The following is a 12,348-nucleotide window of genomic DNA, read 5'->3' as shown; positions in this document are numbered from 1 at the left end:
GCGGAACTATTAATTAGTTCATGCTTATGGCTTATCCGCCAAATAAAATTAATTTTAAATTTGTTTTGGAATTACAAGTTCTTGATAAATAGGGAATCAAACTCAACAATAAAGTGTGATCTATTTCAATGATTATTCTGTTAGATTTGCCTTTGTTTGCTAATTTTATTTTTTTTCACCACACTTTTTTTCTCGATTTTCGCATGCAAAAAAATATTTGGCGGTATAATATTGGGTCAAGTCATGAGGGGTGAGAATAGTTATTTACTCCTGAAATTAATCTGTTTTCAATTGATAATAAATACACAGATAGAAATAAATTCCAACTCCCTTGCATTATATAATTTTCACTACATTTATTTAATGAAGTGAACATAGACGCGATAGAAATAATAGATTTTGTGTTTAAGTTTTGACAATGCTAAAGGTAATTTTGGCAGTATTAATAGGAATCCTTCTAAGGATGCTTATTGGATATTCTGAATATTCTGGCCAATCAGACCCACCAATGTTTGGAGACTTTGAGGCACAACGACACTGGATTGAAATTACTACAAATTTGCCAGTTAATATGTGGTACATTGATAATAAACACAATAATTTGAGTTATTGGCCATTGGATTATCCACCATTAACTGCATATCACAGTATGCTGTGTGGCAAGGTTGCGCATTTTTTAGGATTTAGCAAATTTTTTGAACTGGAAAAATCAAAGGGAATAGAGAGTGAGACTCTAAAATGGTTTATGAGAGGTACCGTTTTGGTTAGCGATATTCTGATTTTCTTTTCTGCTTTTGTATTTTACTGGAATGTATCCAATCCTATTAGAGATAAGAGTGAATCAAACAAATATTTGTTGGTGACTCTTGTATCAGCACCTTATATTTTCGTGGACCATTCTCATTTCCAATATAATTGTGTTGCAATCGGTTTGGTAGTTTGGTCGGTAAATTTCCTTTATTGCGGCTACCACGCTTTATCAATATTTTCCATAGTTTGTGCAGTATTCTTTAAACAAACCATGCTTTACTTTATACCTGCGTTTGCATTCATTTATGTTTCAATAATAATTAATATTAAAGGATTCGTAGTGAAAGTCAAACGAGTAATTTATTTCGGGTTAACAGGAATGCTTGCAACGCTGTCAATTTTGTATCCGTTTATTTTTGATAATATAAAGAATCCATTAAACTATAAAGATGTCTTTTATAATACAAGATTTGATAGTTTACTAGCCAAATATAAAATGAATTTTCTTATTCCAATAATAAAAAGAGTTATACCTATATGGAGAGGTGCTTGGGAAAATCATGTCGCATCTTTTTGGTTTGCAAATATATTTATTGTTAACTTGAAGAAATGGGCAATGAAAAGTGAAGATAACTTAAACACTGCGCTTCAAATCTGTACAACTTGTACTTTATTGGGGTTCTTGCCAGCATGCTTAAATTTATTAAATAATCCTTCAAGAAAAAAATTCGAGATTGCTTTGCTTGCATCCTCTCTTTCATTTTTTTTATTTTCTTGGCAGGTACATGAAAAAAGTATTATTTTACCACTTACGCCAGCATTACTATTAATGGATACTTTCCCATTGATATCTCTAAGCTTCATTATAGTTTCATCATTTTCGCTTGTGACACTATCAATCTTGGATAAAACAACTTCATATCTAATAATTTTTGGATTATTCTCAATTATCATTTCATTTTATGCTTTGCATGATAAAATTGAAAGGTCTAATGGAATTATTGGGTTAATGTATGATAATATGCCGATAATTCTGTCAATATTGTTTTCACTTATGCTTGCTTGCCAGTATTTAGTTCCCCCACCTATAAGATACCCATGGTTACACGAATTTTTAAATGCACTAGTTTGCGCATGGACTCTATTTTCACTACTTATTATATGTACATTGAAGGGAATTTCTTCTGGAGGAAAAAAAGAACAAAAAAAAAGGTCTCAAATTAAAGATATTAACCTAATTTATAATGATAAGAATTAACTAGATCATCTTGCATTTATGCAAGCGTATCTATTATTGAAGATTTAAGTTTAATATCTTTCTCACGCATTTCTTCTTGGTTATTCACATTACTATAGGTTCCAAGTTTGAAAATTCTTTCAATTACTGCCATTTCCGCAGCAGTAGTTTCCATGCCTACGAAACCCACCCAGTCATTCACTACACAACCTGCACTAACAACATCACTTCCTCTATTAACTGTACCTGAGGTAATTGGGATTTGGAGTAATGCCGACAATTCATTCATCTCATCTTCAGATGCTAATGTATGCACAATTCCACCTTGATTTGTGAACTTTGCGTAACTCCCTACCAACACATGACCAGCTATTGTCGTCCTAAATACTTCAACTCCGAGCACATCTTGAATTATCTCCTCGGACTCTTTGTCCATATCTGTATGAATAAGAGCAACGTAATCGTTGCATGCAATACAGTTGCCCAAAGCACTTAGACGCTCCTCTATTCTTTGAACTTTTACATTATCTGGTAAACTATTCCTCAAGTGTTGAAGCTCTTGATCAGTTGCCATATTTGAAACCAAAAGTCCATTGCGATTCCCAACTGTGCATCTTCCTACTAGCCTTGTACCTCCTATTAAGGTATTAATAATAGGGATATGGTCCATCAATTCTGCTTCAAAGACAGATGTAAATGCTGCAGAGGAGCCATGAGCTAGTAAACAATATCTATTAGTAAGGTTCGCAAAAACTCCGATTTCGGAAGAACTTTCATATGCAACTCTTAACGCCATATTGCAAATTTTATGTCAAATAAATTTGATACCTATATTAATTGGTATTTCTATTAAAAACCCGCCACAACCGTTCTGGTCACAGCGCCATTTAGCCTGTAATTTTAAAAGACAAGTGGAGTTGTAAAGCTAAGGCGTTATACAGGCAGTAAAGCTCTTTTAATTAGTTGTAACTGAAAGTGGAACGGCATTTTATATATGGAACACAAATATGGCGATTTAAACAGTTCTTCGAGAGTGTACGAGCTTACAGGAATTAATGGAGAATGTTTAGGTACATGCTTTACAAGTGATGGAAGGTCTATTTTGGTTTGTGGAAATGACCCACAGATTCTCCTCTTTCAGAGCTATGAAAGTAGTAAACATGGAATATCTATACAAGGGCATACTAAGGCTGTTCTAGAAGTTTCTGTAAATAAACAGCATGGCTTTCAGTTTTCCTCTTGTTCTGCAGACAAAACAGTGCGCTACTGGGATATTGAGACATTAAAATGTATCTCAAAGTTCAAAGGGCACACAAAGATAGTAAATTCGTGTAAATGTAGCAATACTTTGATTATTTCAGGGTCTGATGATGGGCAAGTGCGTGCATGGGATACTAGAATAAAACAAAATAAAGCGTGCGTTTATAAATATGACAATAAATATCCGATAACAGCAGTGTCATGTGAGGGAGAATGGTTTCGAGTTTTTGCAGGAGGAATTGACAATAGCATCTATATGATCGATATGAGAATATCTACCGCTTTCACCCTTTCTACGCTTAACGATACAATTACGGGGTTGGATGTTAGCCCCGACAATTCTTTTCTAGTGTCAAACTCTATGGACAACCAAGTAGTCATATGGGATATTCGACCTCATTCAGATTTACAAGACAGGAAAATGGGAACTCTGATTGGTGCAAAACATAATTTTGAGGCAAATTTGCATAGGGTGAGATGGAATTTTGATGGAGATCTATTGGCTGCAGCTTCTTCAGATGCAATCATATATATTTGGTCATTTAAACACAGGAAATTAATTAATAAGCTGGTTGGTCACAAAGGAGCTACTTTAGATATTAGCTTCCATCCTAGCCTTCCCATTATTGCCTCGGCCGGTTCCGATGGCCGTGTGATTGTTGGAGAATTTATTTAGCTGCTACCAATCAACTAAATCTACTCAAGTAGGAGATATAAATAGGTAGAATTTGTATAGCTATATGTAGAAATATATTGTTTTTTTTAATTAGCCAACTGTTTCTTTTATTCGTTGCAAACAATTAGGGCATCCGCACTACATGGAAAGTTTGAAAATAATAGAATAAAAACCATAGTAAATTTAGAACAGATTCGTTTTAAATATATTTTAGTTCGATTAGTGTATCACTATGCTAAGTATAAGAGCTTTTCTGGGTCGTCTTGATTATTTTCAAGATACTCTCTTTCTATTAAATATTTAATTTTGTCGATTATCATTCTTTCAGAGGGTTTATAGTCGCATAGTTGGGATGAGACATGGGCAATGATATCACTTCTTGTCATTTGTCCTTTAATTTTCATAATTTTAACAATTGCTGCTTCTATGGCATGGCTTTTGTCGTATTCAGTACGATTCTTTTGAGTTGTTTCTGTTTGATGTGGTAATTTAATAATTATTGGAGATATGACATCGGTTGAAGCAAACTCGAAATTCACTTCAAATACTGGATTGTCTGTGGAAATTTGGGTGTTATTGACAAATTTCAAAATTCCTACGTCAGAATATAAAGGTTTTATATGTTTTAATATAATAGACTTTTCTGTATTTAGTAAACTTTGAAGCTCAAGTAAAGATAAGCTGATAAAATCATTGAATTGTAGCAGAATACATGCTTGGTACGTATTACAATGTATTTCAAAGAATTTAAATGTTCCATTGGGCGTTGGGAGCTTATAGTCTAAAACACATTCCCCATACCAATATATCCAAGTGAGCTTTCTGTGGCTAGTTTCTAAGAAATAAAATGTTTCAAAATCGCTTATACAGTTTTTTAGGCTAGTTGGCAGGTTTATGTTTGAGGAGTCTAATGTAGGCCAATTTGAACTTGTCAAAATATTAACGGCAAAGTCAACTTTCGTCGGAATCGGAGCCTTAACAATTTGTAAACTCAAATCAGATATTTTGTTGTCTTTTATTTCAAACTCTTTATTTTCTATTTCACCTTTTTTAATGTCTTTTAGGTACTCTTTGAATTTATTATTCAAATTTTGAGTCATTCGAATATCCATAATCATTCCTTCTAACTTGGATGTGAACCCAGCTCCACATTTGCTTTTAAGTAAAGATATAATATACAGCTCATTTTTTTCTAAGGATAAGTGATATTGAAGTAGCCTTTTTGCAAGTAGAAACTTGTAAATTTGAAGAAAGTAATCTTGAAAGTGGATATAGGAAAAAATTTCCACAAGTTTTCCAGCTAATACAGCAAATTGATTGTTAGACTGGAAAACATTGAAATCGTTCCCAATCTCAGAGTAGCTGTTTTTTAATAATAAGTCGCAATAAAAACAAACAAGTTTTGCCTGGTTTTGGCAACCCACTTCTAAATTAACAATTACTTCAAAAGACTCACGAATTGTCTTTTGAACTGCAGTATCATTATCAAAACAGTTTTCCAATAAGTATATTGAATGATCGAAAAGAGAAATAATTGTTTGCACGAATAAAGTTTCGTATTTTATATTCATAAAAGGAACAGTAATTGATTTTCCAAGCATCCAAGGCCAATTTTCGGCTAAATTATGCGTAGATTGGATTTGATCAAAAGTTTCTTCATTATCAATCTCAATATCTTCAGCAAAATGAATTGACTCCGAGAATTTATTAATTACCAATTGGCCACACTCCGTTAGGTAGCGCTTAAATTGAGTATTTAATGCATGCATTCCATGATGAATTGTAGAAAAGTGTCTAAACAATAATTTTAGTTGCTCGAATTCATTGTCTAAAAACATCTTCTTAATAGAGCTAGAATTTGAAAGAATTTCTTTCATTTCATCTGCAAGTAATATTTGAGTTAATGATTTTTGTATTTTTTTCCTCGTAGAATTAAATAGACACAATTCGCATAGCTTATTCTCAAAATTAACAATGCCATCCACACGAGATAAGTATTCTAATAATTTGTCATTCCTAACCCATTTGGGTGCAAGACTCCCATAGTAAGAGTTTAAGTGATTAATAACGACATTTTCTATCTCATTTTCGTATATTTCTGGGATTTTGCTCTTCTCGCTCATTTCCAAACACACATTCACAACTCCTTTCATAAGTTCACTGTCAATATCTTTGGTTCCAAGCCTGTACTCCTGAATAGAATTACTGAATGAAAGTGAAATACTTTCTTTGAATTCCAAATATATAGTTTCATAAAATATAGTGATTCCTTTTAGCATTAGACTTCCTTCTCCCGCAATCTTAATGTGATATTTGTTCAAGTAACCAAAAAAGCGTTCCATCCAGTGTGTATAAATTAAGTGGTTACTCCACGAAAGTCGGAATTCAAACAGTAACCCAGATCCTGTAGAATTTTTCAATTTACTAACAACGTTTTCTTTCAAAAAATTCTCAATAGTTTCAGAATATTTGGTAAATAACTGCCTACTCCAATTTCTAGGATTTTGGGTGCACATATTATAAATTAAAGTATAGATTTTTGAATATTCTTTGGCAGTAAATAAGTTCTTCACTGTATCATTAATCTGGGTCCTATTTAGCAAATATGTTTCCAAAGGCTCGATAGCTTCTCTTTTAATTTGGGCCCATCCCTCCTCAAACCCAATGTTTTTATCCGAATCTGTGCATTCTCTTCTGAGTGATTCCGACATAGTTATTTGAACAATATAATGAGTACAAAACAATTCTCATCTCCGCTTATTCGGCCATAATAGCCATTCTCATTATTTTTAACAATTCGAAAAAAATATCGATTTTTTACTTGTATTTTGTGAGAGGCGGGAATTTTAAAAAATAATATTTTTTTTTGTCAGTTAAGAACACAACTTTTTTCCTGATTGTGAATACAAAGAAATAACAATTTTTTTTTAAAGTTTAAAATAAAAGTACTTTAGAAAATGAATAAGCTGATAGATTATATTTCTACGCAAAAATACTATTTATTCCAATGCCTAAAATAGTTGCAATAGCCCTGTAAATTTTCCGCATTCAAAAGTAAAACAAAGGAAATTAATAATAGATTTGTAATATTTCTTAAATATACTTGAGAAAAAAAAATTAGGAAATGGTAAAAATTTCACATTTGACAGATATTTCCAAGCGGTATATTATTTACAAAGAAATTACATGGCCGTAAATTTTTCTAACATTTTTTAGATACTTTAAATCTCTAATCAATTAAGAATAAAATGCAAATTATTAAACTATTATAAAATTATTGATAAATTAATTCGATTGCTCCCCACAAATGAAAAAATATTTAGGGAGACAGCGATTTGGCGCCGCATCTGCCGTCTCTCATCAACACCTGGGACGAGTATAGTTAAAATGGTCAAGGTACGGCGTCTCAAAGCGCAAAAGCAACATTAACAATAAAAGAAAAAAAAAGAGCTTCTGCTTTCTTTTTTTATTAATTTCAATTAACATCAAATATGGCAATTGGTAAGAATAAGCGAATTTCTAAGGGTAGAAAGGGAGGACGTAAGAAAGTTGTTGATCCTTTGTCACGTAAAGAGTTCTACGACTTACGTGCTCCAAGTACCTTTAAAGTACGTAACTTCGGTACCACTATTGCTTCCAAAAATCAAGGTACAAAGTTAGCAGTTGATGCTCTTAGACACAGAGTATATGAAGTGAGCTTGGCTGACTTAAACAACGATGAGGATCAGGCATTCAGAAAGATTAAGTTACAATGCGAGGATATTCAAGGAAGAACTTGCCTTACTGAGTTCCATGGAATGGATATGACTAGGGACAAGCTCTGCTCCTTAATTAGAAAGTACCAGACACTTATTGAAGCTCACTGCAACGTTAAAACTTCTGATGGTTATGTATTGAGATTGTTCTGTATCGCATTCACAAGAAGAATGGCAGACCAAGTAAAATCGACTTGCTATGCTCAGACTTCTCAAATTAGACAAATTAGAAAGAAGATGGTGGAGATTATCACAGCAGAGGCAGAAGGTACAACTCTACGTGATTTGGTAAAGAAATTCATCCCAGAATCAATAGGTAAAGAGATTGAAAAGGCATGTAGACACATTTTCCCATTACAACATGTATTTATTCGTAAGGTTAAGGTATTATCAAAGCCATCGTTTGATGTGTCTCGTCTTATGGAAAGCCATGTTGGTGCTGATGGTGTTGAAGAGAAAGGTACCAAGGTTGTTTCCGAATCAAACCAAGCAACCAATTTATTGACTGCTGAGATGAAGGCATAACTTTAAACTTTTCGATTTCATAGATATTATTAGGGATTATCTTCACATTTAAGTGATCAATTTCAAATTTGTATGTTCTCCTGATTCTTGCTTCTATTGCGTACGCGATTTCTGTTAGTGTATTGCAGAATTTGAAGTTCCTTTCAGAGGTCTTTGGAAGAGAAACGGACTTAATGAATAGTTATTTGATGCCAGAAAAGTCGATTGGATTAGCTTTTTTCTTTCTCCAAACACTTAGGATTTGGCCATACAAGAGAGTTATTTTGGAGTAGATACTAGCTAAAGTATTGCTCAAGGGTGAGTTACTAATCTTTATCAGCTATTATTTGACAAAATAGTCTAAAGATTTGTTTGATTTCTTCGCTTATCCCGCTATTAATTTTTTATCCAATTAATTTTTTTTTATTAGGCAAATTAGTCTAAAACTTAGCAGGCGGAAGAAATTAGTCGCAAATCAAATATTAAAATGGGAGAGCCTTCTGAGAATAAACCCCAAAGCTTACCAAATAATTTATTTCTAAATGATAACTTAAAGTTTGACAAATTGGATTTGGATGTCACAAAATTTAAAAGAAAGCAAGATTTATACTTTAACTCTTATGACAGGCTTTGGGGGGAAAAGGTAACTTATAGTGTGGGTCTATCTTATGGGACAGGTATGCTTTCTCCCTGTTTTTTTCTTAAACAAATAATTATGATTTAATTAGGTTTTTGTTTGGGCTCTACATATGGGCTAATTAATGCAATGAAAAGGCCTGCACTTACACCTAAGCTTAAAATAAATTCAATCCTCAATGAGTGTGCATCTAGTAGTGCAAGAATTGCAAATCCACTTTCTATTATTAGTAAGTCTTTACGATATTGATGGGCCAGCGAGCATTGTAATTCACATAGCTTTATTCTATTGTGGGTTTTATAGAGCAACAAAAGCTATTAGGAAAAAAGATGATTCCCTAAATTCTATAATTTCTGGAGCTTTGTCCGGAGCACTATACAAATCAGCGTCCTCAAAACGAGTTTTGGGAAGATATACACTAATCTCAGCAGGTAAGTTTGCGCTAAAGAAATAATTTAGAGAGTTTTATTAATTTATGAAAAAAAAATTAAAAATAAAAAAAATATAGTTGCTTTTACTCTTATTGACCAAGTAATACGTTATAGTGAAAAATTATAGTCTATATCAATCTTTACGATTATTTCTTTTTGTTACGATTTTTTAGTTTTCTATGACCAACTAGTGCTGTTTTTTCATTAGAATCATTAAGTTCTGCATCAACAGTTCTTAGAGAGTCAACGACCTTTGCATGAATTGCCATTGCTTCTTCTCTTTGTAAGGAGGTATACTCATCAAGTTTTTTATTGAGCGCAAATTCAATCCTCTGGAAAGTTTCAACGTCATATTGAGTAACCATAGAAATAGCTCTACCGCTCCTACCTGCTCTTGCAGTACGCCCAACACGATGTACATAATCCTTACTTGATGTCGGGATATCGAAGTTAATAACGAAGTCAACGTGTGGAATATCCAAACCTCTGCTTCCTACTTCCGTAGTAAACAATAACCTCTTTTGTTTTCCTTTGAAGAGATTCAATGCTGATAGACGTTGAGACTGCGACATTCTACCATGCAAACTAATGCTGTTAAATCCAAGTTCCTTTGCAAGCAAATCTCCTCTTCTACAATTGATACAAGTATTACAGAATATAATTCCAGTATATTGGCCCAGATTTTGGAGTAATCCAATAAAATAACTCCATTTATACTTAAATGGTATAAACATATAATATTGCATTAAATTAGCAGCAGTATCATATTTTGTGTTTACACAAATTTTAATTGGATTTGATAATGAAATCTTCTGAAGTTTAGCGACCTTTGTTGTCATTGTTGCTGAAAATAAATAAGTAGTTCTATTTTTTGGGGACGATTCTACAATTTTATTCAATGCAATTTCAAAATCCATAGATAACAATCTATCAGCCTCATCCATAACTAAGAACTTGATCCCCCCAATATTAAAACCCTTAGTGTTTTCTAAATGGTCAACTAATCTTCCAGGGGATGCAACAATAATATGAGGTTTTTTTGCTAATGAAAGGGATTGCATAACCATATCAAGCCCTCCAACCAATGTTGCAATTTTCAAAGAGATTAAAGAACCGAATGCAGAAAATTGTTCAGAAATCTGAACGCAAAGTTCTCTTGTTGGAGCTAATATAACAGCATACATTGGAACCTGATCATCAAGCAATCTTTGCAATATTGGGATAATAAACGATCCAGTTTTGCCAGAACCTGTCTCTGCAAGTCCAATAATATCCCTTCCTTCAAGAGCTACTGGGATAGTCTTTTTCTGTATTTCTGTTGGAGTTTTCCAGCCTAAGGATTCACATGCAATACAAAGCTCTTTACAGACTCCTAGGGAAGCAAATGTTACGCTTTCCGAACTTTCTTCTTCAACATTTTCCGCTATTTTTGAAGCATGACTTTCTAAAAACTCTGTACTTTTATTCTTCATTTCTACTCTTGTAGCTTATTTAATAAAATACAGTCACATCAAAATCCAATTATTTGTCAAAAATATAATGTGAAGATAGCGTTTCTCGGCTTAATAAATTTTGGAAGTAGGGTTATTTGCCTTAAGTTATATCTTTTGAATCTTTTATTTCTTGAAAACGCAAATCCATAAAGTAGAAAATATACTCTTTTCCCTTAATAATAGTCAAATTTGATTCTTAGGTACGCCGCCAACACGCATCGGTCTCAAAGCTTATTATTATTGGTTAAGATCAGATTTAAGAGAAGCTAGGCAATAATATATTTAGAATATTAAAAATTTTAAAGGAAATAATGTTAATGAGGGGAGGGCTGATATAATAAAAGCTAAAATTTTGAAATTAAAACTGAAAGATTTCAAATTCATATTTGCATTTTAAATGTAGTTGAGAGAGTGGCAAAATTTCAAATTTACCATATTTGAGAATAATATATTTATAGACAATTGTCGCTTATTAAGGTATTATTAAATTTTTTACCTATAAAGTAATACTGAGATATTTATTAATATAAAAATTAATGACTGAAGATTCCAATATTGAATCTCAAACTACAAAGAAAGATAACCCCAGCGAAGGGCCTCTAAGCCTATTAACAGAATGTGTAAAAACAAATACACAAATTCTTGTTAATTGTAGAAATAATAGAAAGATTTTAGGGAGAGTTAAAGCATTTGACCGACATTGTAATTTACTTCTTACAGATGCAAGAGAAATATGGACGGAGTCCATGAAGTCCGGTAAAAAGGGATCTGCTAAATATATCAACAAAGATAGGTTTATTTCTAAATTATTCGTGAGGGGAGACTCTGTTATTTTGATTTTGAAGAGTCCGAACTGACTAATTAATTAACTAGTATTACTATATAGCTTTTCGCATTGTTGAATAGTACTTTAATTTTATATGTTTAATAGTGAATCATTTTCTCGATTGAAATTGATTTTACAATATCTTGAGTTGTTAATTAAACAGTTGGATATTGATCTAGGGCTAAGTTAATACAGCCTTGTTCTTCTTCGTTATGTGAGTCAATTTCTGCCTCTGATTTAAATGATTTTTGGTTTTCAACCATTAATCTTTCAATAGTAGAATTAACTTGAAATTCAACATTGTCGTGCATAGTATTAATCTTTGTATTTAGAACATTTGAAAGTTCGTTTACATTTTTGTAATAGCTTTAGAGATGATTAATTAAGCTCATTGCAAATTTCACTCAAACTTACCTAATTATATGACCTTCAAGCTCACTTTGTTTTTTTGGGTCAACTTTTGAAATAATGTTAACTGTTTCCTTAAGTTCATTCAAAATATTTATAAGTAAATTTTGGGTTTTTTCTAGGAATTCTGCTGGCCCTTCCAAAATATCCTTCTCTATTTCCATATTTCATTACTGATCCAAAGATAAAATGCGAATTTTTTTTTTTTTTGAAATTACAGGCGCCTATAAATGCATCTAATTAAGATTACCAATGCAAAGGTATGTTTTGAGAAACAAAGTTTAAAGAAAGAGAAGACCAAAGAAACGGAATAACAGTGGTTTTAGAAGTGCAACAAGTCTAGCGGGGTATGATCAGTTTGACGACTAAAT

General features: G+C 32.4%; 8 protein-coding genes across 8 annotated transcripts; 5 read left to right on the top strand and 3 right to left on the bottom strand.

Moving 5' to 3' along the window:
* The first annotated feature begins 418 nt into the window (after window positions 1–418).
* Chro.40356 (glucosyltransferase) lies at window positions 419–2,008 on the top strand. The annotated part of the gene is made up of 1 exon (XM_663549.1): window positions 419–2,008. One exon carries the CDS (start codon window positions 419–421, stop codon window positions 2,006–2,008), a length of 1,590 nt encoding a protein of 529 aa, XP_668641.1.
* Window positions 2,009–2,024: 16 nt separating this feature from the next.
* Chro.40357 (eukaryotic translation initiation factor 6-like protein) lies at window positions 2,025–2,783 on the bottom strand. The annotated part of the gene is made up of 1 exon (XM_663548.1): window positions 2,025–2,783. The coding sequence occupies one exon, from the start codon at window positions 2,781–2,783 to the stop codon at window positions 2,025–2,027; it is 759 nt and encodes a 252-aa protein (XP_668640.1).
* A 198-nt stretch (window positions 2,784–2,981) lies between these two features.
* On the top strand, window positions 2,982–3,923 carry Chro.40358 (ENSANGP00000010898). Its single annotated transcript, XM_663547.1, has 1 exon — window positions 2,982–3,923. The coding sequence occupies one exon, from the start codon at window positions 2,982–2,984 to the stop codon at window positions 3,921–3,923; it is 942 nt and encodes a 313-aa protein (XP_668639.1).
* Window positions 3,924–4,153: 230 nt separating this feature from the next.
* Window positions 4,154–6,634, bottom strand: Chro.40359 (cullin 1 protein-related). The annotated part of the gene is made up of 1 exon (XM_663546.1): window positions 4,154–6,634. The coding sequence occupies one exon, from the start codon at window positions 6,632–6,634 to the stop codon at window positions 4,154–4,156; it is 2,481 nt and encodes an 826-aa protein (XP_668638.1).
* Window positions 6,635–7,414: 780 nt separating this feature from the next.
* On the top strand, window positions 7,415–8,203 carry Chro.40360 (40S ribosomal protein S3A). The annotated part of the gene is made up of 1 exon (XM_663545.1): window positions 7,415–8,203. The coding sequence occupies one exon, from the start codon at window positions 7,415–7,417 to the stop codon at window positions 8,201–8,203; it is 789 nt and encodes a 262-aa protein (XP_668637.1).
* Window positions 8,204–8,669: 466 nt separating this feature from the next.
* On the top strand, window positions 8,670–8,906 carry Chro.40361 (hypothetical protein). The annotated part of the gene is made up of 1 exon (XM_663544.1): window positions 8,670–8,906. One exon carries the CDS (start codon window positions 8,670–8,672, stop codon window positions 8,904–8,906), a length of 237 nt encoding a protein of 78 aa, XP_668636.1.
* A 490-nt stretch (window positions 8,907–9,396) lies between these two features.
* On the bottom strand, window positions 9,397–10,722 carry Chro.40362 (DEAD box protein). Its single annotated transcript, XM_663543.1, has 1 exon — window positions 9,397–10,722. The coding sequence occupies one exon, from the start codon at window positions 10,720–10,722 to the stop codon at window positions 9,397–9,399; it is 1,326 nt and encodes a 441-aa protein (XP_668635.1).
* Window positions 10,723–11,279: 557 nt separating this feature from the next.
* Window positions 11,280–11,600, top strand: Chro.40363 (small nuclear ribonucleoprotein). The annotated part of the gene is made up of 1 exon (XM_663542.1): window positions 11,280–11,600. One exon carries the CDS (start codon window positions 11,280–11,282, stop codon window positions 11,598–11,600), a length of 321 nt encoding a protein of 106 aa, XP_668634.1.
* Window positions 11,601–12,348: the final 748 nt, after the last annotated feature.

The sequence above is a fragment of the Cryptosporidium hominis genome (genome assembly GCF_000006425.1).
Source record: "Cryptosporidium hominis TU502 chromosome 4 CHRO014133, whole genome shotgun sequence".
In the NCBI taxonomy this organism is placed as follows: domain Eukaryota; phylum Apicomplexa; class Conoidasida; order Eucoccidiorida; family Cryptosporidiidae; genus Cryptosporidium; species Cryptosporidium hominis.
The sequence above is the reverse complement of the archived record's forward strand: the minus strand, read 5'-3'. Positions and strand labels throughout refer to the sequence as shown.